General features: G+C 41.3%; 1 protein-coding gene across 2 annotated transcripts in view; it reads right to left on the reverse strand.

Annotated features, from left to right (window-relative positions):
• Aass (aminoadipate-semialdehyde synthase) overlaps window positions 1-25,841 on the reverse strand; it is a 56,666-nt gene extending 30,825 nt beyond the window's left edge. The window contains 9 exon segments of one of the 2 annotated variants that reach the window (NM_001100963.1): window positions 1,072-1,220; window positions 5,426-5,553; window positions 5,676-5,754; window positions 6,852-6,998; window positions 7,095-7,162; window positions 10,646-10,730; window positions 13,489-13,665; window positions 17,027-17,250; window positions 25,808-25,841. In NM_001100963.1, coding sequence (NP_001094433.1) covers window positions 1,072-1,220; window positions 5,426-5,553; window positions 5,676-5,754; window positions 6,852-6,998; window positions 7,095-7,162; window positions 10,646-10,730; window positions 13,489-13,665; window positions 17,027-17,236 — 1,043 coding nt within the window. In that variant the 5' untranslated portion in view covers window positions 17,237-17,250; window positions 25,808-25,841. 2 annotated transcript variants of the gene reach the window in all.
• Between the last annotated feature and the right edge of the window lie 1,097 nt (window positions 25,842-26,938).

Here is a 26,938-nt window from a genome sequence, read left to right on the forward strand (position 1 = left end):
TCAGCTCCCTCAGTCCTTTCTCTTACAGACCTTCCCACTCATTTTTGTTTCTAACAGGCTTTTCACTGAAACTTGCAAGGACAAAATTAGTAATACATTTTGACCCATACTTTTGAAGTAAAAGAAAGTTTGCTGTTGAGATAGCAAATTCTCTGTTAAGAAAGGTTCCCGTTCCTCAATTTCTGAATATGTGATGTGTAGAGAAACATTACTTTGAATTGAGCTCATCCTGCAGTATGTCCACATGCTGGTCCCAGGGTCAGTGATCCTTATGAATATAGAGGTGTTTCCCCAGACCAAAGCCCCTTGTTTTCTCTACTGAGGTAGACACTGCTTTGAGGATTATCCCAAGTATTCTCCTTATTTGCTACAAATAATAAAATTTGCTTCCCGGTCACTGCAGGGTTTTGCTTATCAGTTTTGAGCTGATCAAATGACCCAACCAGTGCGTTCTGTTCCAGTGAGATTACATTATCTAATCTCTTGTTACATTGTTTGTTGTTCCTCCTGGTCCACTGACATTTGCTTCAGAGAAGCAAACAGCCCAACTAGGCTTCTCTGAATGTTAGCTTAGTGGAATCCCTGGTACATAAGATGTTTACCAAATATTTATTAATTAACTCACTCACTATTTAAGAACTATTTAAATGTCTATTTTATACCAATTACTTATTCAGGTCAAGACAAAAAGGGTCCTATCTTTCAGGACAATAAATTCCAGGAGGAATTAAAAACTATCGTAAACACAGGAAAATAGAGGGTGAGTTTTTTCAAAACAAAGTAATGAACTAGAGAAGAAGATTAGTGATGAATAGATTTCCGAAGAGGAGGGGAGCTTTGGAACCAGAAACAAGTCAGAAGTCAGACTCAAGAGGGGATGGGTAACTGTAAAATGCTTCTGAGAAGCCAAGGCAGACCTCACTAAAAATTGAGCTCTCTGGCACACAGAAACATTGTGGTTTTGATCCCTAATAATGGTGCTGCAGCTAAACAAAACAAAACAAAACAAAACAACAACAACAACAACAACAACAACAAAACCTTCATTTTTGATGATGTACAAGTCCTTACTTGTGTGGTAATTCAGGACATCCTTCAACAGGAACAACTGAGGACTTCACTGGGACCAGGAGACTCTGGGCATCCTGACGTGTGAGCAGCCGAGGGGTGTTTTGCTCCCAGTAGATTCCATTGATTAAACAAGTTGTGTAGGGTGCAATCTGTAATACAAGTTCCATGTTCAACAAAACAGGATGTATCTTAAGTTAATATCGCGTACTGAGAGAGCACTGTATCAGAGTTAGGAGTAAAGGCTAAGGAGTCGTCAGTGTCACTTCTACAGAACATTTTGTTGTCCAGGTCCCCTGCCATCTTCTGAGAAAAGGATAACAGTCACCCAACTTTCACTGTAGATTACTCCATGATAAGATATAAATATAATAAATATATTAAGATTTTATTCTGTACTATGTTGCACAGCTAGGAAAAAATAACAGAGAATCAAGTGACCCAGAACTTGATTTCCAGTTCAAATCCCAGAGAACAAAGCTTTAATCAAATTCCATTCTCTGAACTCTATTGCCCTCATCTGCCAGATGGCATAATGATATTCAAAAGAACGCTCTGAAGATTAATCAGATAACCTCTCCGGGGAACTGCTTACACACACACACACACACACACACACACACACACACGCCCATGCACACATGCACACGCACATACACACGTACATGCGCATGTGACAAGTGTCTCACCATTAGTTCCAGTATGCATTTGATCTAATCACTAATACTTAAGGTCCGAGATAAAATTAGGGGCAGAGAATCAATAATTATCATCATTACTGACACTATCTCCTATTCTCTGTATTCCTTATTGCTTATAGTTCTTTGTCTAGTAGAGTGGGCAGCCCAGAAATCATATACACACAAGTAACACTGAACAGATTAAGCAGGTTGTATTTATTTATTTATTTATTTATTTATTTATTTAGGCATTAGAGAGAGAGAGATGGGGAGAATGGGAAAGGTCATGCATTTGAAAGGGATCAACACATAGTCCTTGGGCGGGGTTGGGAGGAGGAAAGAGAGTACTAAACAACATATGGGAAACTAAGAATGAAGTGATGAAATATGTATATGTATATATATATGTATATATGTGTATATATGTATATATGTATATATGTGTGTATATGTGTGTGAATATATATATGTGTATATATATATATATATATATATATATATATATATATATAATGTTGTCCCTTAAGCATCTCAAGACACTCTTACATGGAAGGGAAGAGCTTGCTCTGCAGCACACTCCCCATGCTGAAATAAATAAATTTCATACCAGGACCTACAAGTGCTACATCGTGAGATCACATTTAAATTATTTAAAGCATTTCTTTTCATAATGCATGTATGCACTTTGAGTTAGTATTTGCTGTTTAGTTTGTTGACTTATGTTGAGGATAGCTAACACATGACTAATTGTGTTTCTTAGAAGATAAAATCGCTGTTTGCCCACCAGGGGGATTAGTTTATAAGCCATATTTTGGGCAAAGAGGATAGCCCAGTGCTTATATAGCTGGACCATTTCTCCTCTCGTCCTGCATCAGTCACAAGCATTTGGAGATTGCTGACTGCTATGGTTGGGATGTTGAGTGACCATGAAGACCTAGCCTTAACACTATTCAAATAAGTAAAACCTTCAAAGTGTAGAACCTGGTACAAAGTCTTCAAGTCACTGGGATGCGCCCTGTAAAGCAATATTACAATGCAAGTTTCTCCTCTCCCTCTCTTCTCTCTTCTGATCTGAGATGCTTACTCCAAACCGCTGATGCTTACCACTGTCATTCCCAACCCTTAGCAGATGCAAAAGAAGCAAGACTGTCTGATCTTTGACTTCTTAAATCTTTTCCAAAACTGTGTACTTAAGTAAATCTTTTTATACAGCTGCTTCGGGTATTTTGTTGTAGACATGTAACACTGACTAATTAAAAACAGTAATTGAAGGAACCTTTACTATTACCATCCTGTGAAATATTGGGGTGCTTTGGAACTGATTGGCAGAAGTTGGACATGGAAGAACAGGCTAGAAGAACATCCCCAAACAAGCTGGGAGTGTCACTCAGGGGACAAATGCTTGCCTGTTATACACAAAGTATGGTACCATAAACAAAGTTATAAGGAGTCTGTGACCAGGTATAGGGGTGGCTTTTGCCTATGTTGCCAGTATTAGGAGACAGAGACAGAAAACTTGAAAGTTCAAGGACAGCATAGAATGCAACTAAAGTCTGAACAAACCTAAGCCACAGAGAAGGAGCCTGTCTAAAAAAACAGACAAATAAACAACATAAAAACAAAAGACAAATAATAAAACAATGAAGAGAACGAAAGAAAGAAGAGAAAGAGAGAAAGAAAGGGAGGGAGGGAGGGAGGGAGGGAGGGGGGGGAATGGAGAGATGGCTTAGCGGTTAAGAGCACTGACTGCTCTTCCAGAGGTCCTGAGTTCAATTCCCAGCAACCACATGGTGGCTCACAGCCATTTGTAATGGGCATGTCTGAAGTCAGCAACAGTGTACTCACATACATGAAATAAATAAATAAATCTTTAAAAGAAAAAAAGAAAGGAAGGAAATAAGGAAGAAAAGAAAAAGAAAGCAATGATATGGGGGATGGGAGGGAGAACGAAAAGAAGAAAGCAAGGAAAGAGAAGAGGAAAAAATGTAAAATGTCCACAGTAGAACATTTCAAAAGAGAGTCTGAGGAGCGAGGCAAATGTTTCCTAGAGTCGATGTCTACAGTGTATACCAAATGAATGGTACAAGGTGGAGACATGGGAATGGAGACAAAGAAGGGACCCCAGAAAGGTAAGGCAATCAGAAAAGCACAACGCCTCCTGGAAGAAACATCAGGCAGCATGCGTCCTAGGCAAGGAAGGCTTCAGACTCCTGTGTCTAGCCTATGACAACAGCCACATGATCCACAGAGGTAAAGGTTCCCAAGCCAGGGTGAAGGTGCTCAAAATCTGGCATGCTGCTCACGAGATGCTTGTCTTGGAGCTTTAGGAGTTGATGTCTGTCTAAATGCGTTTTTGTTTTGCTTTGGTCCAAAGACTCCTTTCTTATTGTCTGTTCCTGCCTTTTGAAATGGAATGGATACGGTGAAGCTAACATGTTGCAGTATCTTAGAAATCTCCAGCTGGGTTTTTATTTTACATGCCTTTACAGCCAAAGATGAGTTCTAAGTGAGACTGTGAAACCTGAATTAACTGATGAGTTAAGACTTTGGAACTGTTGGGGATGAAACGCGCATATGTTAAATGTGAGGAAATAAGTTTTATTGGGTCCAGGACAAAATACTGTGATTGAAATGTAGTTGTCCCTTGAACTCATGAAAAGATTAACCAGCGAGGTCTTTTTTTTTTTTTTTCCTGGAGCTGGGGACCAAACCCAGGGCCTCGCGCTTGCTAGGCAAACGCTCTACCACTGAGCTAAATCCCCAACCCAACCAGCAAGGACTTATGGGTATGGTATTTGGAAAGTAGAAACGGAATGCAACCATGCTACCAAGAGGTGGAGCCTTTGGAAAGTGATTAGATTAGAGAGAGTAGAACACCCATGATGTACCCTCATGGTTTAATAAGCAGAGGGAGAGAGACTACACAGAGGGAGACCCACATGCCCTCCCGCCACGATGTGTAGCTGCCAATGGGAACCCATGAAAAAGCCTGAGTTCTGCTTTGTTCTTCAGGCATCCAAACTGGTAAGCTAAATAACCTCTTTGTTCCCCAAGCAGTGGCCTTTCATTTTAAAGCCAACTTAGATGTTAGGGGAGGTTGTGGTTACACATTTTTTTGGCCATAGGGGGAAAAAAAAGATGAACCATCGTTTGAGATGTGACAAACACTAGATTCTTTTTTAAATTGAAAATAAATAAAAAAATAAAAGGGTTAGGACAACGTGTACTTTAAGACCAAGCCTTAGATAAAGTACATTTTTGTCAACAGTGCTAACCAGTATAGGCTAACACAAAAACAAGGCTCTCCAGGAATTAGCTTAGAATTAATGAGTACATGCGGGGTTGGGGATTTAGCTCAGTGCTAGCAAGTGCAAGGCCCTCGGTTCGGTCCCCAGCTTTGAAAAAAAGAAAAAGAAAAAAAATGAGTACATGCATTCTTTAATAGAAAGACCATAAAGCAATGAGTATCCCACCAAAGCCACTAAGCAGAGGTCACCTCAAACCCAACAGGAGCCAACTACTAAAACCAATGCCTGAGAACCAGAGGACTCACAGTCAGTCTACACAAGGACCTCAAGAATCAAGGAGTCAAAGTGCACATTCACAAGTCCCCTCTCAGAAAACAGCTTAACTATAGCGTGTCACAGCAACCAAGTCAAAACCAAGTAGATACTCACATCTGCATTAAAACGACTTATGTAGCGCTCAGGATATTTCTCGTATTCTACAGGATCGTACACACCATCTGTTTTCCTGACAAGATGATGATGGCGACTTAACACCGTCCCATACACTTTCCTGAGGTCTTACAAAGAAAGAGGAAATTAGTAAAGTAAGTGACAAATGATAACGATTTATGGTAATAAAATGCTAACACAAAGACTTTTTAAAACAGTGAGAGATGAGGTCCTCCCTCGCCCCTTTTACCTCCAGTTTTTGAAACTTCTTTTAATTCATGGGGCTCCACATACTCACAAGGTAGCTCATTAAAGACTTCTTGGGCTCCCTGTAAATGTGCATAAGAAAAAGAATCAAACCTCAGTAGGGACAGTGACAACACGATTTCCTGCAAGGACTCACAATTTTACAGTTCCACTTGCCATGCCTTATAGCCAGGATTACAACACAGAAGTACAGATCCCACAAGCCAGCTTTGGTCTCAGTTGCCTTAGAGTGGACTCTCATTTAACTGGTTCTTCAGAATACCAATGTTTATAAATGAGGGTATAGTATATGTCCATTTACTTTTTGATCTGCTATAGAGATCATTCTAAGGGGAGAATGATCTACCATAGAAGGAAAAGATCTGATACGTGCTTTGTAACTACAGACTTATTTTTCAATTACGAGTTTCTCCAGGGTGATTACTACCCCAGAAGGAAACATTATTCCCGCTCTTAATCTTCCTTAGTTACTAGCAAGACCCTAAGTAGTTAATGAAGGAACAACATACCACCTGAAGAATAGTACTTTATATCATTAACAAGGAGTTATCAAAGGAAGTGGGGAGAGGAGGAAGGAGGGAGGAAGGGAACATGGAAGGGCCCTTTAGACAATTGAAATTCTAATACAGTGGTTCTCAACCCTTTAGTTCAGTTCCTCATGTTGTGGTGATCCCCAACCATACAGTTATTTTTATTTCTACTTCATAACTATAATTCTGATACGGTTATGAATCATAATATAAATATCCATGTTTTCCTACCCCTGTAAAAGGGTTGTTGGATCTCATAAAGAGGCCATGACCCTTAGGTTGAGAACTGCTGCTCTAATAGAGGAAATCAACTAAAAGCAAATACTTGGACTGTTACTGTTCTTTGCTACAAGAATAACAAAACTATCCCAGGGGTTAGAGAAATAGCTCAGTGATTAAGAGCACTCAGAGGACTCAGGTTCAATTCTCAGCACCCACATGGCAATTGATAACTCTCTGTAACTCCAGTTTCAGGGGATCTGACACTTTTATACTAATGCACATAAAGAAAAATTAAATAAAATTATTTTAAAAATACAGCCCAAACTGAATGGCCATTCATCCTATTTGAAATGCCCGTGACACGCTCTGCATGTCAGATTGCTTGCCAGAGAGGACAGGTGGGTTACCTTGGATACGTTGCCAGTCCCTGTGAATACAAACGTTAAGGGCCCTATTGACTTTGGCATTAAACCCAGAGATATTTCATAGCCAGCATCGCGGACAGCCTGTACAGCTTGACTGCTGTTCCTGTAGTTGTGAGCCATGCCGAGATGCTGAAAGAAAGCACAGTTCACGTCAGTCCACTAGCTCAAACATGTTTCTAGACTGAAAGTGGGATGTTTCCAATAAATAAATAAATAATCTCTCACCATGAAAGGCGTATGATGTCCCAAAGCAAGGAGCCTTAAACCCATTCCATGTAAAATATTAATCATTCCTGACACAGAACCAGAACAATAAAAAGACCATTAATTGAGTGGAGTTGAATAAAAATGCACAAAATAAACTCTGTTCTTAGGCATCTACCAGAAGAAATGATACTTTTTTTCTCTTTGTCTATTTTAAGCCTTCTTAGTGTCCTAAGGAAGCAGAGACCATAATTATCTCAGATTCATGAGGGACCTCAGGACATCCTGCCCACACCCTCTACGTTCTATCAAATCCCTCACCCACCTAGGTTCCCATCTGTTTTTTCTCATATTAGCCTTGATAAAAGAAAATCCCTCCTCTCATAAGAGGTTAATCTCTTCTCCTGTCTGCAAATTGCAACCTGACCTGGCCCTTCACAGCAAGGGGTTTATTCTTGAATGGCCTCCCTCATAATTTAAATGTACTCCCGTCTCCCATACCAAAAATAAGCAAGCAAACACACAAAAACAGTCACCATTGCTCTAAGGATCCTAACAGATACTTTGTGGCTTACATCATTAAACTTGATGGACTTTTCAGATTTTTTATTTACCTGTCAGAATGTTTTGGCAATGTAGACTCTCTTGGATTGACACCTAATTCCCCTCAGAATCCCTGACTTAATTGTATCCTTCTTTCCTCCTTCCTTTTCTTCTAGTCTCATTATATAGCCCAGGGTACCCTTGAACTCCCTGTGTAGCCCAGGCCATCCTCAATTCCCACAGCTTCCTATCTTAGTCTCAAGTACTAGGATTCTGAACAGGTATAGCCATACCTGTGTCTAGAATCAATCTGTGTGTATCACATTATCACCTTCAAGATTGACTTTGGGGCTCCATTCTGAGCTAAATCCCCAACCCGGGGCTCCATTCTCTTAACAGCTTCATTTCTCCTTAGCTAATCTCATCACATCCTAAATGTAAGTTTTGTGGGTATGGATGATCCCCATGTCCATATTTCCAGTATGGATTTTTCTTTTGATTTCAGGATGAAGTCATTTTTTTTCTAGGCCTTAAGTGGGGTGCCCTCAAACATGTAAAACTCAACACGCTTATAGCAATGAGCTCACTCTCTATTTCCCCTTATTTACAGGATTAGAACCCTCCATGCCTTTCCCAACACCTCAGTCACACATACAGTTCTATCCAGGTTTCTTTATTTTTTAGTTGAAGTCAACTTTTAAATAAATTGTTTATGTGCAATGAAATGCAACTTGAAGTGTACAGTTTATTAACTATTACAAATCGTCACACCCATGTATCACAGATTCAAGATGGGAATTGTTGCTGTTATCCATATAGACTAGATTCTTTGGGTTTTATGTCAATGGAGTTATAAGCACAGACTCTACTGTCTGTCCCATTTTTATCTATCATAGCATATGATATCTCTATCTTGCATAGTTTTACATTTACATCAATGATTTTTTTTAGTGCTGCTGATTCCAATTTTCCAGTTATATCACAATCTGTTTATCTATTTCCATTTCTATTGTTTCCAGACTACTACAAATTTCTGTAAAAATTCCTTTTGTGGCACAGACACAAAATATGTTACATTACGAAATTCAATTTGTGTATGTGTTTAGCTTAAATGGAGTGATACATGGGATAATAACAATACCCTCCCTAAGAAGCACAGACTATCAGACAAGCATCCCAGTACCCAAATGAGATACGCTATTGCCACTGCCTTGGTTCCATCCCAGAACCTGAACGTAAGACCTTGTTACTGAACACATCATATACTTCAGACACATGACTTAAAGGAATCAAGACGGAGCTGAACTGGAAGCCTCTTTCCCGAGGACTAGCTCTGACAGATTGGGAAGGTCATGCAAGATTCCAAGGGAGAAGAGCAATCAAGAGTCCTACCTAGCTATAAAGTCTTTGAACTACAACAATGGCTGGTCCAGCAAAGCATTCTCTTGTATATTAAGGATAGCCAACGGATGTCTAATTGTACCTAAGCCCTGCTCAATAGGAGAGGACCCTTGCCTATCACTGTAAAACTAACCAATATAAAACAGCCATGGCTGGATAGCTTATAGACTTTAGACTTTTTGGAGACTTTCCTATTTCCATTTTCTAAAATCAACATAATTTCTAACTACATTGTAAATATGTACACTTATCCCCACTGATAGGTGTAGCTTTCACCCCTCATCAAGAAAACTTCTTTTGTCAGTAGAGAGAGATTATAGTGGAGATCAACAGTCAAAATGCAGAGAATAATTGACCATGGATGCCCAGCCTTGACTGATATATCTATAGCATAACCCCTATGCCTACGACGCAATGAAAATTGTTCAGGAAGGGCAGAAAGATTGTAAGAGTGACATGAACAGGTCACCTGCTACTAAGTAAAGTCTTCTAGATGTGACGGCAAAGCTGTAGTCATGAAGTGGTCAGTAGTATGACTACCTAAACAAGTCCTGCACAGCGATAAGACCAGTTGACGTGCCGACACATATGAGAGAACTGTCATAAGGCCTACCCCTAGGTGAAGAACTTCAGGGAGCCAATGAGTGCTAACAAAACGAGAATCATTTTCTGCAGGAATGAGCTCCCTCGGAGGTTATCCAATGGCAAATGGTCAGCCATAAACACATGCACACATAAGCAACAGAGAAGGAACTCAGTAGGGTGTGTGTATGTATGTGACAATACTAATTTAAGAAGAGGTCATGAACTTGAGAAGGAATATAACGAATATAGGAAGGGTTTAGAAGGAAAGGTAGAAATGATGTAAATATAGCACACATGAATGAAGTTCACAAAAGATGTGAATTAAAGGGAAATTTTTCTTGAGTTCATCAAGCTCATCAGCTTTAGTGCTTTTTTGTCTTTCACTGTTTGCAGAACAGGTTGCAATGTCCTTTCTTACATTTCTTCCCTCCACATAGTCCCATCTCTTTTGGTAATTATCTAGATTTTTTTTTCATTTTTATCAATAACAGGGTTTTACCCGTGCCTACCTCCCACTCCTCTACTTGCTTAAATAGGTTTAATCATCCACGGAGTCCTAGCTTCAAAGACAATCCTATCAGCAACTTCCAGCTCTATGCTTTTCCTCTAGCAAGTAGCACTTGCTCCATACTTGTGTGTTACCTCACCTCCATTTCTTTAACTTATAAAAGCCACATCCCATCTACAGGCATGATATTACTCCTGAATCACTCAGCTTGTTTCTGATGTGTTTATTCTCTGGATGTGTCTCAAAAGGCCTTGGAACAGTAGTCAACAGGGCTGACCCAAAACTCAGTCAAAATATCCCCCTTATCCCCAGATTTTCTACCTATGGTGTCCCATTATAAAACATAGCTTTGTTTCTCTGACAAGAACATCTAGAAAGCTACAAGCTGTTCCTAGGTATTAACCTTTTGCCTGTTTTCTTTTTCTTTTCTTTGTGTTTTTGGTTTACCAGTGGAAATAAACACAGAAAAGAGAAAAAATACACAAGGACTCCAGAGACTCACTTAGAAAGCTTCCTAGAATCCTGCCATACCTACCTGCCACACCTGCCCACTGTCCAAAAGCCACTATCCGAGACCCTCTGTGATCCACCATTTTCTCATAATCAATAAGCCGGATTTCCTAAAGGGAGAGAAGAAACTGTTATAACCAGATAAATTCAACTCACTTTGAACATGTCAACCACATAAAAAGATGTAAGAATTTTATATATTTTCCTCTTAGAAAATACATGTTGACTTACAAACCCATTACCAGCAGGTGCATCATTAAATGCTTTGAAAATGCTTGGTCACAGGCCAGCTGTAATGATAGGTAATGGAGTAAACTTTGTGTTACATTCCTTGATTGAGGCAAGGACATAACTGAGACATTTCCTTTATGTTCCCCAAACTGCCCCAATCACTTTGAAAAACACTTAATGTCTCTACTTACCCTCAATCTTCTGATCCCAAAGAAAACATCTTTCCTAAGACATCCCTGTGTGTGAGTAAATCCTGGCTCACCCCAAGACCTTCCCTACCAGTCCTCTTGAATTATTAATGTTCTTTCTCTTTCTTTCTTTTCTTTTCTTTTCTTTTCCTTTCTTTCCTCCTTTCTTTCCTCCTTTCTTTCTTTCTTTCTTTCAATTTATTTTATGTATGTGAGCATGTTGTTACTCTTCTTGCACAGTTGTTCCTGGGTCATTTAAATACCATTTATCTTAAAATTTGTAACAATATATCCCAATACTCTTCTTTTTCTCTTTTCTATTTTATCTCCTTACCTTAAAAATTGTAACAGTGTATCCTAACACTCTCTCCTTCCTTCTCTCTTTCGTATTTTATCCCATCTCTCTCTCCCTTCTCTTTCTGTCTTTACATTTTTTTTTCATCTTTGCCAAACACAAATTCTCTCTCTTTCTTCAAAGGCCTTCCCTCTCTAAGGAAAGCCCCATTAATGTAGTCTTAAAAGCTATAGTACAATTAGATAGTGTTTTTAGCAGTCATTTAACTCTTTGAACAGAGTAGAAGTTAAGGACCTATGGTACGATGCTAAGTATAACACAGAGTGATTTTTTTAGCATGTGCAAGGTCTTGGGTTGCATCCCCAGTACTGGGGGAAAGTTGTACAATTTAAAATCAAGTTTACAAGTGTAAGGGCATTTTTAATCTATCTACAACTCTGAATGACTTGTTAGAATGCTGCCTAAAAGTCGTCCCTCTGGGTCTATTTTTATTAATTTTCTAATGAGGTCCAAAAGTTCATATTACATAAAGTCTCTGAAGTTTTCCTTAAAGAGTTTATTTGCTTCAAGTGAAATGCTTTTGCAGCACGGTTTTCATTAATTGCTTTGAATCTGCTTTTCAGAAACAAATTAACCACTACCCAGGATGACTGGTTTTGAAATTAATAGGAACATATCCTGTTGTCCCATAGAAAATGCATTTCCTTCATTGCTTGTACTGTTGGTAAATGCAGCCCTCTATTCTATTCTCAGACTGTATATCAAAATTATGACATCCTTACTCCAGGCTATGGGCCTGAGCTGTGGTCCATATCTCCACTCACTCTCCACACTCGTCCAATCACCTGACTGTAGACACATCCTGGTCTCTGCCGATGACTAAATGCCAGTCACAGGAAGCTATTCTTCTTGGCTACCACGTCCAACATACCATCTGCTTTTCTGACAACTGTCAAAATGTTGTCATCTGACAAGCTGAAATGCCCAACTCCCAACATTCCCATCCATGCCTGTTCTCATATGAACACTTTCTATGATCGTCTATGATGGTCCTTTTCAACTGCTCAAGCCCCTGCTCTAATCATGGCTGACTTCTCTCTCTAAACTCTACCTTCCTGTCATAGGGTGCTTTGTAGAATCCACCTCTAAAATCCATGTAGGATTAGCCAGATACCACAGCATCTACCCTACCATCCTGTAGGCATCCTGTATCTATGGTCTATAGCCTAGACTGCCCCAGATCAAGTCTTTTGATTGGTGTTGCGGTCTTCCTTTCACATCCAACCCTTACCCACATGTTAGGCAGCTGAGCACATGGTCCATTGTACCCACCATTCATAAAGACCCTTGGGTCGTTTTCTTTACATAGCTGTCTGCTCAGAAGACTCTTTACCATCAGACATGGCTTGTTCTTTTGTCTCCTTCAAATATCTTCTCAAATGCCATCTTTGGGATGAAACCTTGTCTACACTTGCACTGTCCCTTCCTGGTGTCCTTGTTCCTTTTTCCTTTGGTATTATTTATATTGATCTCTATTACCCACATTGCCTGGTGACATAGGCTCCTTATTGCTTATCCCTGTCTCCTCCCAGTGTTTGTGACACCAAGAATACAAGGGTAGTTGCTGTTCTGCATTTTCATTGTCGTGAATTCTGTCACACACACACACTGTAAGCACTCAATACAGACTTCAATCAGTGGACATTCCCATTCTAAGTGGCTGCCAATGTTTTCACAGTACTTAAACATCAAAATATACTTTGTCTCTTATGCATAAAGACTGTAAAAAGCATTTCCAGTCTTGTTCTGATGCCATAGGACTGTGCAACCTCGGTTAGGTTACTACACCTCTATGAGACTCATCTGAAAAATATGGTCTTAAACTACATGATCCCTGAGGCTGTTTTCAGCTCTATAATTCTACATGATGGTATCTCTGTACTTGTCTTTATAACTTACTGTTGGGGGGGGCATTTATCCTTCTACTTCAGAATATATAAAAGAGATGCAATGTTTATCTAAACTCCAAACCTGCACAGCAGAAAAAGAGATACCTCTTTATCAGGCACCCTGCCATGGGCCACCTCTCCTACTGATTGACAGGGCCTACTGCTTGATGCTGAATTACTACTCATGAATACTGATCACAGTTACCTGTTTCAGGACCTCATCCAGCAAGCTCATATTAGCTTCCTGAGCTTTTATTGTGTGGGAGAAGAAGGCATAAGTCTTCTTGGACATCAGTTTTTCCTCTGGAGGCCTTTTTACCCCCAAAATCAGGCAGGCTTCTGTAATGTCCTCCTGAAGAATGCCACCGGCCCTGACATACTCCTGGGGGTGCAATTTGGAGCAAACGTTACTCCCATAGATTTCAGTACTCATGTTCTCTCCCAGAAAACGTACAAACAACCCTGGGAAGGATGGAGTTAGATAAATGAGAACAAAGAACACTGCAGCTACTTTTACCCTTTATGCTTCCTCAAAAAAAGAGAACTCTATCTGGCTTGGCATTTATAGGAAAAAGATTTGGAAACTCTGATATGTGCTCATATTTAAGAGCAGAGTATACTTTGATCACAGAGGGAAGCAGGGAGCAGATTCTCAAGGTCATCATTGGCTGCCTAGTAAGTTGCAGGTTAGTCTGAACTGAAGGAGGCCCTTCTAAGAACAAAACAGAAAGTATGAACGTTTATTCTATATGAATACTGTGCTGAGACATCGCATGTCAAGGGGTGATTTTTACTTTTTGTAATAAGAGATTTCATATATGTCCAACACTGATTTTTTTCATTGTTTTTGGTTCAGTGAACATCTATTATTATTCTATCATGAAGATGTGTGCTAGGAACATGCCTGCAAAAGACAGGCAAGGCACCTTCATGAAAGAGTTTATATAAGATGCTAAGAACAGTCAAAAGAACATTACAGTCAGAAGAATCTGAGGAGCATTCTAGGCTGGTGGTTATTAAGACAATGCCCTGCTGGGGCGATTCAAGAAGCACAGGCGGTGAAGTTAATCAAAAAGGTTGCGTGGGCTGTGAGAAGTGGAGATACAGATACAACAGCACCAGCAAGAGGTCAGAGGGCAGGTGCACACATCAGCAAGAGGTCAGAGGGCAGGTGCACACATCAAAAGGAAGAGGTCAGAAGGCAAGGACACACATCACCAAGAAGAAGTCAGAAGGCAGGCACACACATCATCAAGAAATCAGAAGGCAGGCAAACACAGACAGGAAAGGGTATAAAGGTAGCACAATGTGGAAAATGCCATCTCAGCTAATATGAGATCTACCAGATAATGAATACCAACAATACTAGCTGACTGTTATTAGTGAGTGCTACATTGGGCTCTTTGTATAAGTTCCCTCACCTACTTCTCATATAATTCCCGTGAGGTAGAACTACCCCCAGTTTTATTATCGGCACACCTGAAGATTACACACTTAACCAAGACAACCTAGTCAGCACATAGAAGAGACAGTCAAGATTTTTAAATAAGGGAGTGGCATAGCCAGGGAAAAATTATAAAACCATATATAATAACGTTAAATGAAATAAAGACACACTTAGGAACCTACTTCAAACAAAGTGTAGATGGGTAGAAAAGACATGTAATGAACAAACTATGTTTTCTGTCTGGTTTCTTTCCAAAACAGTCTACTTATGGTAGACTGGTTATATTAGCCGTGGTAAACTCATACAATGTAGCAATTAGCACACAGCCACTAATAGAATAAGGCATGGTGCAAGGCCAAATATGTGCTATTGACTAAATAAAATAAGCTGTGTTTATGTATAGATAATATATAATGTTTATTCACTCCCACTTACATATATACAGAATAATGTATATGACCTATGGCCTTTGGTACATGAAATAAGAACACAGAGACAAAAAGACACAGGTGTTTACATTTGCAAAAGAGACAAACTAAAAGTTTTGGGGCAGGTGGGAATGGAATGTTGGAAATCAGGGTAAAGGCAAGGCTGAGTCTCTAAAATTCTGAAGTATCACATATACTTGGAATATTAAATACAAGGAAATTTAAAAGCAAACATTACAATCGAGTAGAAATTACAATAAGTGTATCTATATCACATTGACAGCATAAGGACAGAAAAAAACCTAAGACCTAAATCAGCATTCTGAATAATCTTTATGAGAGTAAAGGCAAAATAAAAACCCTTGGAAGTAACATCGCTCTTCATTTACTGGGTTGTTAATTGCAATAGTGGGATTCATGTATGCGCACATGCATACACACACACACACACACACACACACACACACACACATTTGGGCTTCTAAACTCTGTCCCCTAAAAAGATCTAAGGGTAATACTACCTTAATAAAATTATCAGACACCAGATCCAGATCCCACTACTTCTGCTACGAAGAAGAAGAAGAAGAAAAGAAGGAGGAGGAGGAGGAGGAGGAAGAGGAGGAGGAGGAGGAGGAGGAGGAGGAGGAAGAGGAGGAGGAGGAGGAGGAGGAGGAGGAAGAGGAGGAGAAGAAGAAGAAGAAGAAGAAGAAGAAGAAGAAGAAGAAGAAGAAGAAGAAGAAGAAGAAGAAGAAGAAGAAGAAGAAGAAGAAGAAGAAGAACTCCAAGTATCTTAATGAAATAGTAAATCCCAGGTATAAGGCAGGGAAAGCACAAGGTGAGGCTGGGATAGTATGTTATTCTAAGATAAGAGACAAGACAAAGAAGCGAATTAGCTATTCAGGAAACACATTCAAGTGTTCAACTCCTTGAAGAAACTCTCCATAACCAAACTTGAGATAATTAGAATTCTTTTAAAAAATGGATTGAGTGAAAAAGTGCCAAATAATAATTAAAAAGCAAAAGAGAAGCAAGTGAACTAGAGGGTGCCTGCCACAACAGAAAGGGGTGGCTTTGTAAGCCTCTGTGCAAACCCTGGTTCAGGTGAGGATCCCCAAGGGATGGAAAATTGACCAGACAGTTGAAAAGATGAAGGACAAAAATGTCACAGATGCCGAAATAGTGTGCCTCTGATTATACAGAAATGACAAAGGATGAGGAATATTGTTACACTGGAGAGATCTGGGAACTACCACCTCCAAGTGGTCACAAGTTGCTAGTGGCGGGGCAATTTGACAAGCTCTTGAGGCTTTAATGAGAGGCTATGGGGGCGGGGGAGGGGGGTGTATGTGACTGACATTCTATATGTGACATTAAATCTAGCCTAAATCTAATCTTGATTTAATCTGGTCCTACTCAGACTCTTCAAAAAAGAATCAATGACATCAAAGTCAAATTAAGAAAGGAGGAGACACCCTAGGTCACCACTAAAGATAGGGAGGCAGCGGGCAATGTGAACAGAGACCGCAAGGCAGGCTGCCTAATAATGTCTGCCATTCCAGCACTTGAGAGGTAGAGGCAGAAGGGCCAGGAGTCTAAGCTCATTCTCAGCTACACACACACACACACACACACACACACACACACACACACACACACACACACAACTCTCCCCCCCCCCCCCCCGAGACAACCTTGGCTACAAGAGATTCTGTCAAAATCAAAGAAACGACAGATTATTGGGTACAATTTCTTAAATGTGAATGAAATTAGTACAGTGGTTCCACGTGAAAACTCCCAGGGGTGTTGGCACATGCCTTATATCCCAGCACTGCTGTGTTCACAGGTATTTTAGAAGTGAAAGTAGTCACCTTGTCGTGAATGGCTCGTCTATTGGAAGGCTGTATCAAGACCTTGTATCCCAGTTTGGTGATGCCCTTGATGTGCTTGGGAGCCAGAGGCGCCCTGCGCTCCCAGGCGTTCACGTCCTCCCTTCGGAGCGCCATGACCGGCTTGTGGTGGAGGCCTCTGGAGACGCAGGCTCTCAGCCTGGCCAGTCTCAGCCTCTGTGCTCTCAGCATCTTCAATCTGGTAGCTGGAAAGGGAAGGTTGAACAGTAGCACAGAAAAGAGTGGGGAGCTCACAAATCAGTTCTGGTCTCCTTAGAAATCTGTTGCAAAATAGAACCAACCCAGTTGATAGACAAATCTCTGTCTGTAAATGTGCCTTTAGCCAACGGAATCAGAGTATCTAAAATTGGCCAGCATAACTTCTTAAATGTTTTGAGCACAAAAGTTTAAACTTGTTAATCTATTATACAAAAGGAGATAGCAGATATCAGTTTTTACAAACGAGTCCCTATTTTACTAATATAAAGCTTGAAATTCCTGTAATGGTATGCAAGAGTTTTCAAATGCTCGCCCTGCAGTTTTCCCATATGCTTCCTAAGCAGGAGTCACTCAGTGTGCTCTGACCCCTAGTGGCCGCTAGTGGGTTTTTTTTTAACCTTCCGCCTAGAGTCGTACCATCAGAAATAAAAGGAAAGATTGTATAACCTTAACACCACATGATCCACACAGCTTGGTGGAGCAAGCCTGAAGCAAAAGGGGCACCATGAGTTCAAAGCCAGTCAGGCCTATATAATCAGGCCAGGTCTCAAAACAGGAAAAACAAACAAAGATTTAAAAAAAAAAAACCCTCATGATCATTTTTCTAGACCTTTACTGTTATTGAATTTACCGAAAGTACTGTTTCCTCAGCTACTGTCAGTTATTAAAACCGACCAGTCAATTACACGGACACCTTTAGCACAGCAGCCTGTCATTTAAGAAGAGTGGCCTGAGCCTCCACCTTAGACTCAGCTTGTCTCTCACAGGTTCCCTCTCCAGATGCATATTTTTCCCACAGAAGCCCTGAGGGTCTCAACCAGTTCTCTCACTGCTGTTCCAAGTGTGCAAAATCCCACTCATTTAGTCAGTCAGAACAAAGATATTTACAAAATAAATTCTGTGTCCTATACAAGTAAATTTTATGTAGGTTTCACACACACACACACACACACACACACACACACCCCTCAGTCTAGAAGCATTTACTTTATCCTTTTTTAATGTCTGTATACATCTTTTTTTAACATTTATTATTTATTTATTTATTTATTTAATATAAGTACACTGTTGCTGTCTTCAGACACACCAGAAGAGGGCATCAGAAGATCTCATTACAGATGGTTGTGAGCCATCATGTGGTTGCTGGGACTTGAACTCAGGACCTCTGGAAGAGCAGCCAGTGCTCTTTGCTACTGAGCCATCTCTCCAGCCCTTCTGTATACATCTTAAAGCCAGATATTGCTGATGATAGCATTCTGTATCTTCCAGATGCAACTTTTTTAATGTAGGGTTGGCAGCAAATTATGGAGATTGTATCTTCTCAAAAAAAAATCTACGCATGATTTTATACTTCTAGAAAATTCCTACTCATTACTGAGAGCACACAGTAAAACATTTATGAAACATGTTTCTGTTACTTCAGAATTCAAGCTCTAAGGAACACATTTCCCATAGATGGAGAAAATGACCAAACACAAATAATTGCTGTCTATAAATAGAGCACTTCCCAAGAAAACCAGAGGAGAAAGCAAGAAGGAAGAAATCCAGGAAGAAACAGCTACACACAGCCGAAATCACACAGCAAGAGGACAGTCCTGACTTTGGCTGGAACTTTTGCTGGAGACCAGAAATTTCAGAGCAGACTGTGTGCAGAAGACGAAACTGAGAGGAAGTACCTGAACAATCTGTGCGTGACCCAACTGGATTGACCAGCCCCCTCCCTTCCCCATGCTCTCAGAGTAGCAGTTAGAAAGTAGCCTATTTACTGGGCCTGTTCTTACTACATAGAAACAGAGCCCTCTCTATCACTCTAAGCTCCCACCTATAAGTCTATAATGAACTTCTGGCTAAAATATCTTCTAAGCAGGGTATGGTAGCAAATGCCTTTTATCCCACCACTCAGGAGGCACGGGCCAGCAGATCTCTGTGAGTTCGAGGCTAACCTGATACAAAGCAAGCCCAGGGCAGCCAGGGCTTGTTACACAGAGAAACTCTGTCTCAAAACAAAACAAAACAATACAACAACAACAAAAACAACATCAAAACTCGTCTTCCGTAATATGCATGTCATTCTTTGACTTCAAAATACAAAAGTCAATGGGTCAGGACAGCTTTAATGACCAATAAGCCACAAAAGGCACAGATGAGCATTTTACAGGAGAAAACCCAGGTGCTAACATTTCAGTAAGGAGTTGCTAACACTACATGCATTGTTTTTTTTTTTTTGGTTTATTTATATAATTTTGTTTTTTCAAGGGAACTAAGTTAAACTCAAGCCCAATTGCATAGTTAGTTAATATCCCCAACCAAAGCCTGAACATCTTTTTTCTTAAATTCCATCTCCAAAGACAGTGTTTCCTTTGAACACAAACACACACACACACACACACACACACACACACACACACACACACACACGCTGCACTTCTTGAATTCATAGGTGACCATATTATGAACTTCCCTTTTTGGCCTTAAGTGAAGTCACGTGCACACGTTCCTATTACTTAGTACCCGTCTTGCAAGCACCAGTCCAAGCTTAATTATTAGCCAAAGACGTCTTCCCAAACACAGTGACATCCTTTCCTTTTCTGGAGTTGGTGGGGTGGGCTTGGAGACAGCAGGAGATAACACATACAATATAGTCTAGGGCAGTGGTTCACAACCTTCCTAAGGCTGTGACCCTTGAATACATCCTTCCTGTTGTAAAGACCCCCAACCATAACATTATTTTTGTTGCTACTTCATAACTGTAATTTTGCTACCATTATGAAGCATAATGGAAATATTTATGTTTTCAGATTATCTTGAAAGAGTCATTTGACCCCCCCCCACACACACACACATGCACTCACAAATGGTTGTGACCCACAGGTTAAGAACCACTGGTCTAAGGAAACTAGAAAACAAAATCAGAGACTGAATCTTAAGCTACATTCACTTTTTGTAAGGAACTCTAAAATCATTCAATTCCTGTAATTTACATTTTACAATAAACAAAACAATAATTCCCGTTGACTATTGTAAGCACAGCACTATGCTGCACCCTTTGCAAATACTAGTTCATTTCCTTCTGGCCAAAATCTCAAGTAGACAGTATCATTTTCCCCATACACGGATGAAGAGTAGGACCCCAGACCAGGGTGGCTCATTTTTGAGTGGAAACAGAATTGCTAGGACAAAGCTTAAAATCTGTGGTTTTTCCTCTGTTTTGCTAAAGGCCAGAGATTATACTCCCCGAGGAGATTTGACACGTGGCTGCTCTCCCCAGCTCGGGCTTCAAAAAAGAAATCTAGTGTCCACTGTCCACTTTAGTCAATTATCAATTCCCACCTCCTGACCCTTATTCCTCTGTCAACTGAAAATCTTCCCTGAGTTCCTGCCAAGGTAAATTCTAGACCTCTGGGTGTTTGGGAACAAAAAGGGCCAAGATTATAGGAGGCGTTACTGGTCACTTATAACTTGGTGAACTTTGAAACTTAGACTCAGCACAGAGCTTCCCGGTCACTGAAGGTCATCAAGAAATAGGAAACTGGCTTAGGATGGAGCTCAAGAGCGGAGCACGTGCCTAGAATGAAAACAGGTCCCATCCCCAACACCTTGAAGACAGGAGGAAATAAGTAAAGCATTGTGGAGATTCCAGAATGGCCCTGACAGGAAGAGGTATTTACTTGCAGTGACCTTGAGAGGTCTTTGGGGGTTCCAGGCCCAGGATCTTGTGATCGTTGCAAAAATTTTAGGAAGAAACGCCGTGTTTACTTCCCGGCAAGGTGGAATGATTTCGGCTTATCTATTGACTCTAGGGAGATCAGCTGACTTTACTGAATGCTGATGAGAGAGAGAGAGAGCACTGCGACTAAGGAAGATATGAGGCAGGAGACAGGGAAGGGCCAAGGAAACCCCGTGGCAAGGCCAGCATTTCAAATACAAAAATGAAAGTTTAAAAGTATTCTCTATGCCTTAGTGAAAAAAAAAAAAAAAAAACAACAACAACAGCTCTACAGTATATTCCTCCTCACATAGGATTCATCAGGAACTTGAAATGCCTCTGACAGTCACCAGAGTACCACAGTGTGTTGCAAAGACATATTCTGATAGCAGGAGAAAGCTCGCTCCGCTCCGCTCCGCTCCGTAGCAACAGAACTCGCTCTGAACCAGCACCTCCAGCTGCTCTTTTTCAGGTTCTCACACTTGATGGTGCAGCAGGTAATTTACTAAATGAGCCGTCTCCCCAGGCCTTTCATGGAGCTTTGTGATTATTCTATCAAACGTCAAAAGTTCTTGTCTGTTCCTCCGACCCTTTGTATAACATCTACTCAAGCCAAACGCTTTGTAAACTTGGGGATCACTGGGCCAATGCGCGCGCACAGAATATGAACACCTAAGCATGGCTTCCCTTAACTTTTGCTCACTTCCACTGGGATATGAAGAAGCTCAGGAAAGCACATTCCTTGCTGAAGAAATTAAGAACAAATGTTCCATCTCTGGTCTCCACACTCAGGCCTGTCTTAGGGACCATTTGTTTTAAATCTTTAAAACAATCCGCCTCCCCATAATTCAGTGACTGAAACTGCTAAGTCGCATATAGAGAGGGTTTTCAATGCTAAGTTATTTGCAGCAATCGGATATATACGCCTGCATTAAATATTAAGGGTTAATGTAGACATCAGATGAAGAAATAAGTTGATATATAAAAAATGCAAATTATTTAAATTGTCTTTTTGGTTCAATCAAAAATGCAGATGTACTTAAAGTATACTTGGGGTTTTAAGATTTGTTTTATTTAGTGTGTGTGTGTTTGTGTGTGTGTGTGTGTGTGTGTGTGTGTGTGTGTGTGTGTGTTTCTGGATCTGTGCTAGTACAGCCACTGATGCCAGAAGAGGATATCCAAACCTCTAGACTGCGGTCCCAGGTATTTATGATCTGCCTGATAGGGGAGCTGGATACCAAACTCCGGTTCTTTGCAAAATACACACTGGTATATTTGCATATGCCATATCTTCCTAGTGCATGTAAACTAACGTAGTGGCTCCATAGCTTTGCCTCTTAGCCTGTTCTCCAGTCCATAGTGTTCCTGGGAATTTCAAAACAGCTCCAGTGTTAACAAAGCCTCTGACAATGGCTTACTCACAGCTAAGCCAAATCCCTCCCAACTCAAGGCTTATTGGAACGAAGCCTGGAACTGCAAAGGCACTGGCCCCAGATTTTCACTTCCTTTTCGCCAGTACATTTTTCAAATGCTCCCATGTGGAACCTATTATAACCTAGCCAAACGGTTAAAACGAAATACGTTTAAAAAGCACCTAGACTGTGACAGTCAGTCTTCACTGTCATCTTGACTGGATTTAGAATCAACTAGGAGTCACACCTCTGTCATGTCTGTGAGGCAGCCTCAGAGGCGTTTAGCAGAGGAGGAAAGACCCTCCCTGAACGTGGACAGAACCATCCCACAGGATGGGATCCCAGCCTGAAAGAAAGGAGAGGAGGAAGGCTGAGCACCAGCATCCCACTCTCCCTACGGACCACGTGATCACAACCGTACTCCCTCAAGCCTTCCCTCCCTGATGGACTGCATCCCCTCTTGTAATGTGAGCCAAGGTAAATCTCTTTCCCCTCAAACTGTTTCTATTGAGTGGGTTGTTTGTTTGTTTACGTCACAGGAACAAAATTAATCATATGGAGATTTTTAGGGATTCCGAACTCTGCAAAAATCTGCAAATGCTTTTCATCTCTGGGCCATCTCCCCAGCCACATATATTAGTATTTTAAAACAAAACACACACTAGTATATTTCCATATACCATGTCTTCCTAATGCAGTAAACTCTTGGGTCTCTTAGTATTAATTTATCTGATCTGAGAATATTTATACTGTCTCCATGCCTCAGCAGTTGTCATGCAGTGATATAAAAACCTGACTCTTGAAGCCTGGTTTGATGGCACACGCCTTTAATTCCAGCACATCAGAGACAGGTAGATCTCTGTGAGTTCAAGGCTAGCCTATCCTTAGTGAGTTCCAGAACAACCAGAACTACCTAGTACGACCCGGACTCAAAAAATAAAATAAAATAAAACGGTCAAATCAATCAAACAAAAAGCTGACTCTCCTAGCTAGCAGATTTAGACTCCGTGAAATAGAAATCAATGTTCTGAATTGCAGTGCAATACAAAATGTTCATCTGCTCCATTCATATCTCCTTGCTAAACTTCATAGTCCAGGGTAGGAAATATGACTTACTCCTTTCTGTATGCCAAGTGAATGGCACGTTGGAAAACTTCAACAGTTTAAAAAGGAGTAAATCTATTGCACAGCTAGAAATTAATAGAAATACACTATGCATTTTGGCGAACTAGAAGAGATTTTACCATCTTCACAGTAAAATTGCAGATGTTTGAGGTGATGATGTATTTATCTGAATTCAAACAGTACACGATACATGCATGCATCCAGGAGTACCATGTGATATCTATTAATGTATATAGTTCTATGGTTTTGTGAGCCAGTTAAATTTTCTTAATAATTTACTTAAAATAAATAATGACAAAATTTAAATAGACGTCAAAAAAGCCTAGGCAGTAGAGGACACATGATACATAAGTAAAAACCAGATTCACACACACACACGGGGGGGGGGGGCGGATCAGGATAACCAAATAAATCTTTAAACATAATATTTTTTAAAAGAAAAGGAAAAGTCCCTTTAGCAATTTTATTCTGATTCCATTAAGCTCAGGAGAGAGTGGGTGATGTGAGCTACGCGCACATTGGGAGTTTTAGAACGTACATCAGCCTGTAAAATCCCACTGAGGTCCACTAAACAGGAAAGCCAAGCACTAAGACTCTCACCTCAGTCCTCGGCAGTGTATCATTAACCACACTAACCAGAAGCCAAAGTTTCCAGCAGGAGATGCCAAGGTGTTCTGCCCCCTGCATGATCGCAGCACCTGGCCTCACTCTGTCTCTGCATCGTCTGCACAATCCAACCAGTTCTCAAGGCCGTTCCAACCTCCGTCCAGCTCGTGAGCTGAGCCAGCCTCACATGCCGTAGACTATAAATGTGAAGAACGGAATACGCTTCCCAGCCTGCTGCTTCCATCAGTGTTAGCATAGCCACACCCCTAGTAGAAGACACTACCTGTCCTTGCTCCTTGCTACATTGTGGTAAATTGTGCTTCTCAGGGAGAAAGAAAGAAAAAACGGGAAGAGCCTCTTTGGACACGGTGGACATGTAAAATTCATTACCATTTTAACTCTTTATTTTAAGAAGCTTAAGACATCACACTTCAGCATCTCTGAAGTAGGGACCCATCTTAAACTGGAGACACCTTACATTCGATGAATACAGGAATTGTGATAAGACATATGGTTTTGCTAGAATATTGGGGAAATACCTTCAGTAAATAATAAACTCCAACCTCTGTCTTCCTAAGTTGCTTCGTGGAATGACAACCAGATTGTACAGCCAGCAAGTTATGGAGCCCTAGGTCCACACACCTTCATGGCAGGGAGGAATAGATAGCAAAATACACGCATTCGAGACCACACACACACACACACACACACACACACACACACACACACACCAGGCTATCTCTGTTTTGAATAAAGAATTGGAAGGACTGCATAAATCACCAGTCATTCAGTGTGGCTTACAGAGCCTCACCACAGCTACACTTTGCCCACATTCTCACAATGATCCCTATTATCCAAATATCCATATCTCACAATTATCCATAATATCTCATTTATCTCATAATATCACAGTTATCTCATAATGGCCAAGAAATGACAGTCTCTTCAGATTTAGGAGTGATTTCATTTATTCATTCTCTCTCTCTCTCTCTCTCTCTCTCTCTCTCTCTCTCTCTCTCTCTCTCTCCCTCTCTCCATTCAACCAGGCAGAGTTGGTAACAAAGTGTGTCCACAGAGCCCCTCTCCTTGAACACTGGCGTGGCCTGGCTGGCACAGCCGCCCAGAGAGTTTTAGACACCAGAAACACAATTTGCCTAACTTTCCTCACGCCTATCTCAACTGGATTACAGACAACCTCAGCCAGGTCTCTGTCTCAGACACAGTGACCAGCCTTAAACCTGCAGCTAGGGCATAGGAGGTTTGGAACTCCACCGAGCCAAGGGGACTAGGAGAGGTTCAGAGAGAATCTTGCTCCCTCCATCAACCACCACCGGCAAAGAAGCTTTCAGTCTGCAACTTCTGACCCATATTCCCCACAACCACCAGCGCCCATCCGACAAAAAGTGCATCCCTGCTACCCCTTCCTATTCAGAAGCCAAGGAGCTAAGCTCGCAGCCTTTCCTCCCCCGCAACCCCTACCCCCATCCCCAGCAAAGCTGGGCAGCGAAACCTAATGCTTGTCCCACCTCCCTAGTTCTGTCACAGTGAGCCTTGAGGTCGCCCGGCGGTTTAGGGGCGGGAGGCCGATCTCTCAGCTAACAGCTGGAGTCCCGCGGTTGAGCTGGGAGCTCCAAGTGCATCCTGCAGGCAGAGGTTGTGCTTGCATCCGAGTCGCCCTCCCGGCCCCCTTCTCACCTTGTAGGTTATGGATCAGTCCCCAGCCTCCCAGAGCTTCTGAATCTGGACCCTAGAGACTCTGATTTCTCTGCCAAAAATTGGCTAGGGGGGGCGGGGGGCCAGAAGAAGGGGGAGGTGTTTGCTCAACTTTTAAGTACGTCACAAGTCTTCCTTCCTGCAGCCAATCAGCGGCAGCCTCGAAGGAGCAACCTTCTCTTCTACCAATCAGCGGTGCTGACAGGTACTAGGTCATGCCCTGCCCCTGCTCTACCCTAAAGTTCATCTGCTCTAAAGATCTCTGACCCTAGAGAGCTTAGCTCATGGCATCTGGTTCTCCCTAGACGGTTATTGATCAGGTTTGTAATTGCCCGTGGCAGTAAGCCTACGAGGGCAGAAAAAAAAAGCACGGAAAAAAATGTCTGGACAGAATACTGAATAGATAGTAGTGTCTACTGAATAGATTTGCGTATCTCCTGGAAAAAGTAGCAAGCGCGCGTGTGTCTTGTTTGTTTTACGAACCGCACTTTACACAGCCTTTTTTTACAGCCTAGGAAGATCAGCCCAAAGCGAGTTCTAGCGTGTTTTAAGGATCCTGATAGCCGAGGTCCTGAGAAGCACAGTGTAGAGTAACCTCCATTCAAGGAACAGAAGTTTAGGGATGACGAATGTATTACAAATTCCAATATTGCTGAAATGCGGGTTTCGTAAAGACTAGCCGCGGTGACCTTGGAGCCTCCGGGTCATAGCTAGAAGGGTGTTATTCTTTTCTGTTTTTACGAGTTTCCCCTCTATTTAGACTTGTGAAGGCTAGTTTTTGGAAATAAGCCTCAAGTGCTGAATAGTTTGCATCAATTTGACACAGGCTAAAGTCATCAGTCAGAGAGGAGGGAGCCTCAGGCAAGAAAAATGTGCGGTTAGATCCCGCTATAGGCAAGCCTGTGGGTGGGGCATTTTCTTAATTAGTGATTCATGGAGGAGAGCCCTTTGTGGTTAATGTTACCCTGATGGTCCTGGGTTCTGTAAGAAAGTAGTCTGAGCGAGCCATGGGAAGCTAGCCAGTAAGCTGCACCCCTCCATGGCTTCTGCATCAGCTCCTACCTCCCGGTTTCTGCCCCGATTGAGTTTCTGTCTTCGGTACTTTTGATGATG

Source organism: Rattus norvegicus, chromosome 4 (genome assembly GCF_036323735.1).
Source record: "Rattus norvegicus strain BN/NHsdMcwi chromosome 4, GRCr8, whole genome shotgun sequence".
NCBI classification, from domain to species: Eukaryota; Metazoa; Chordata; class Mammalia; order Rodentia; family Muridae; genus Rattus; species Rattus norvegicus.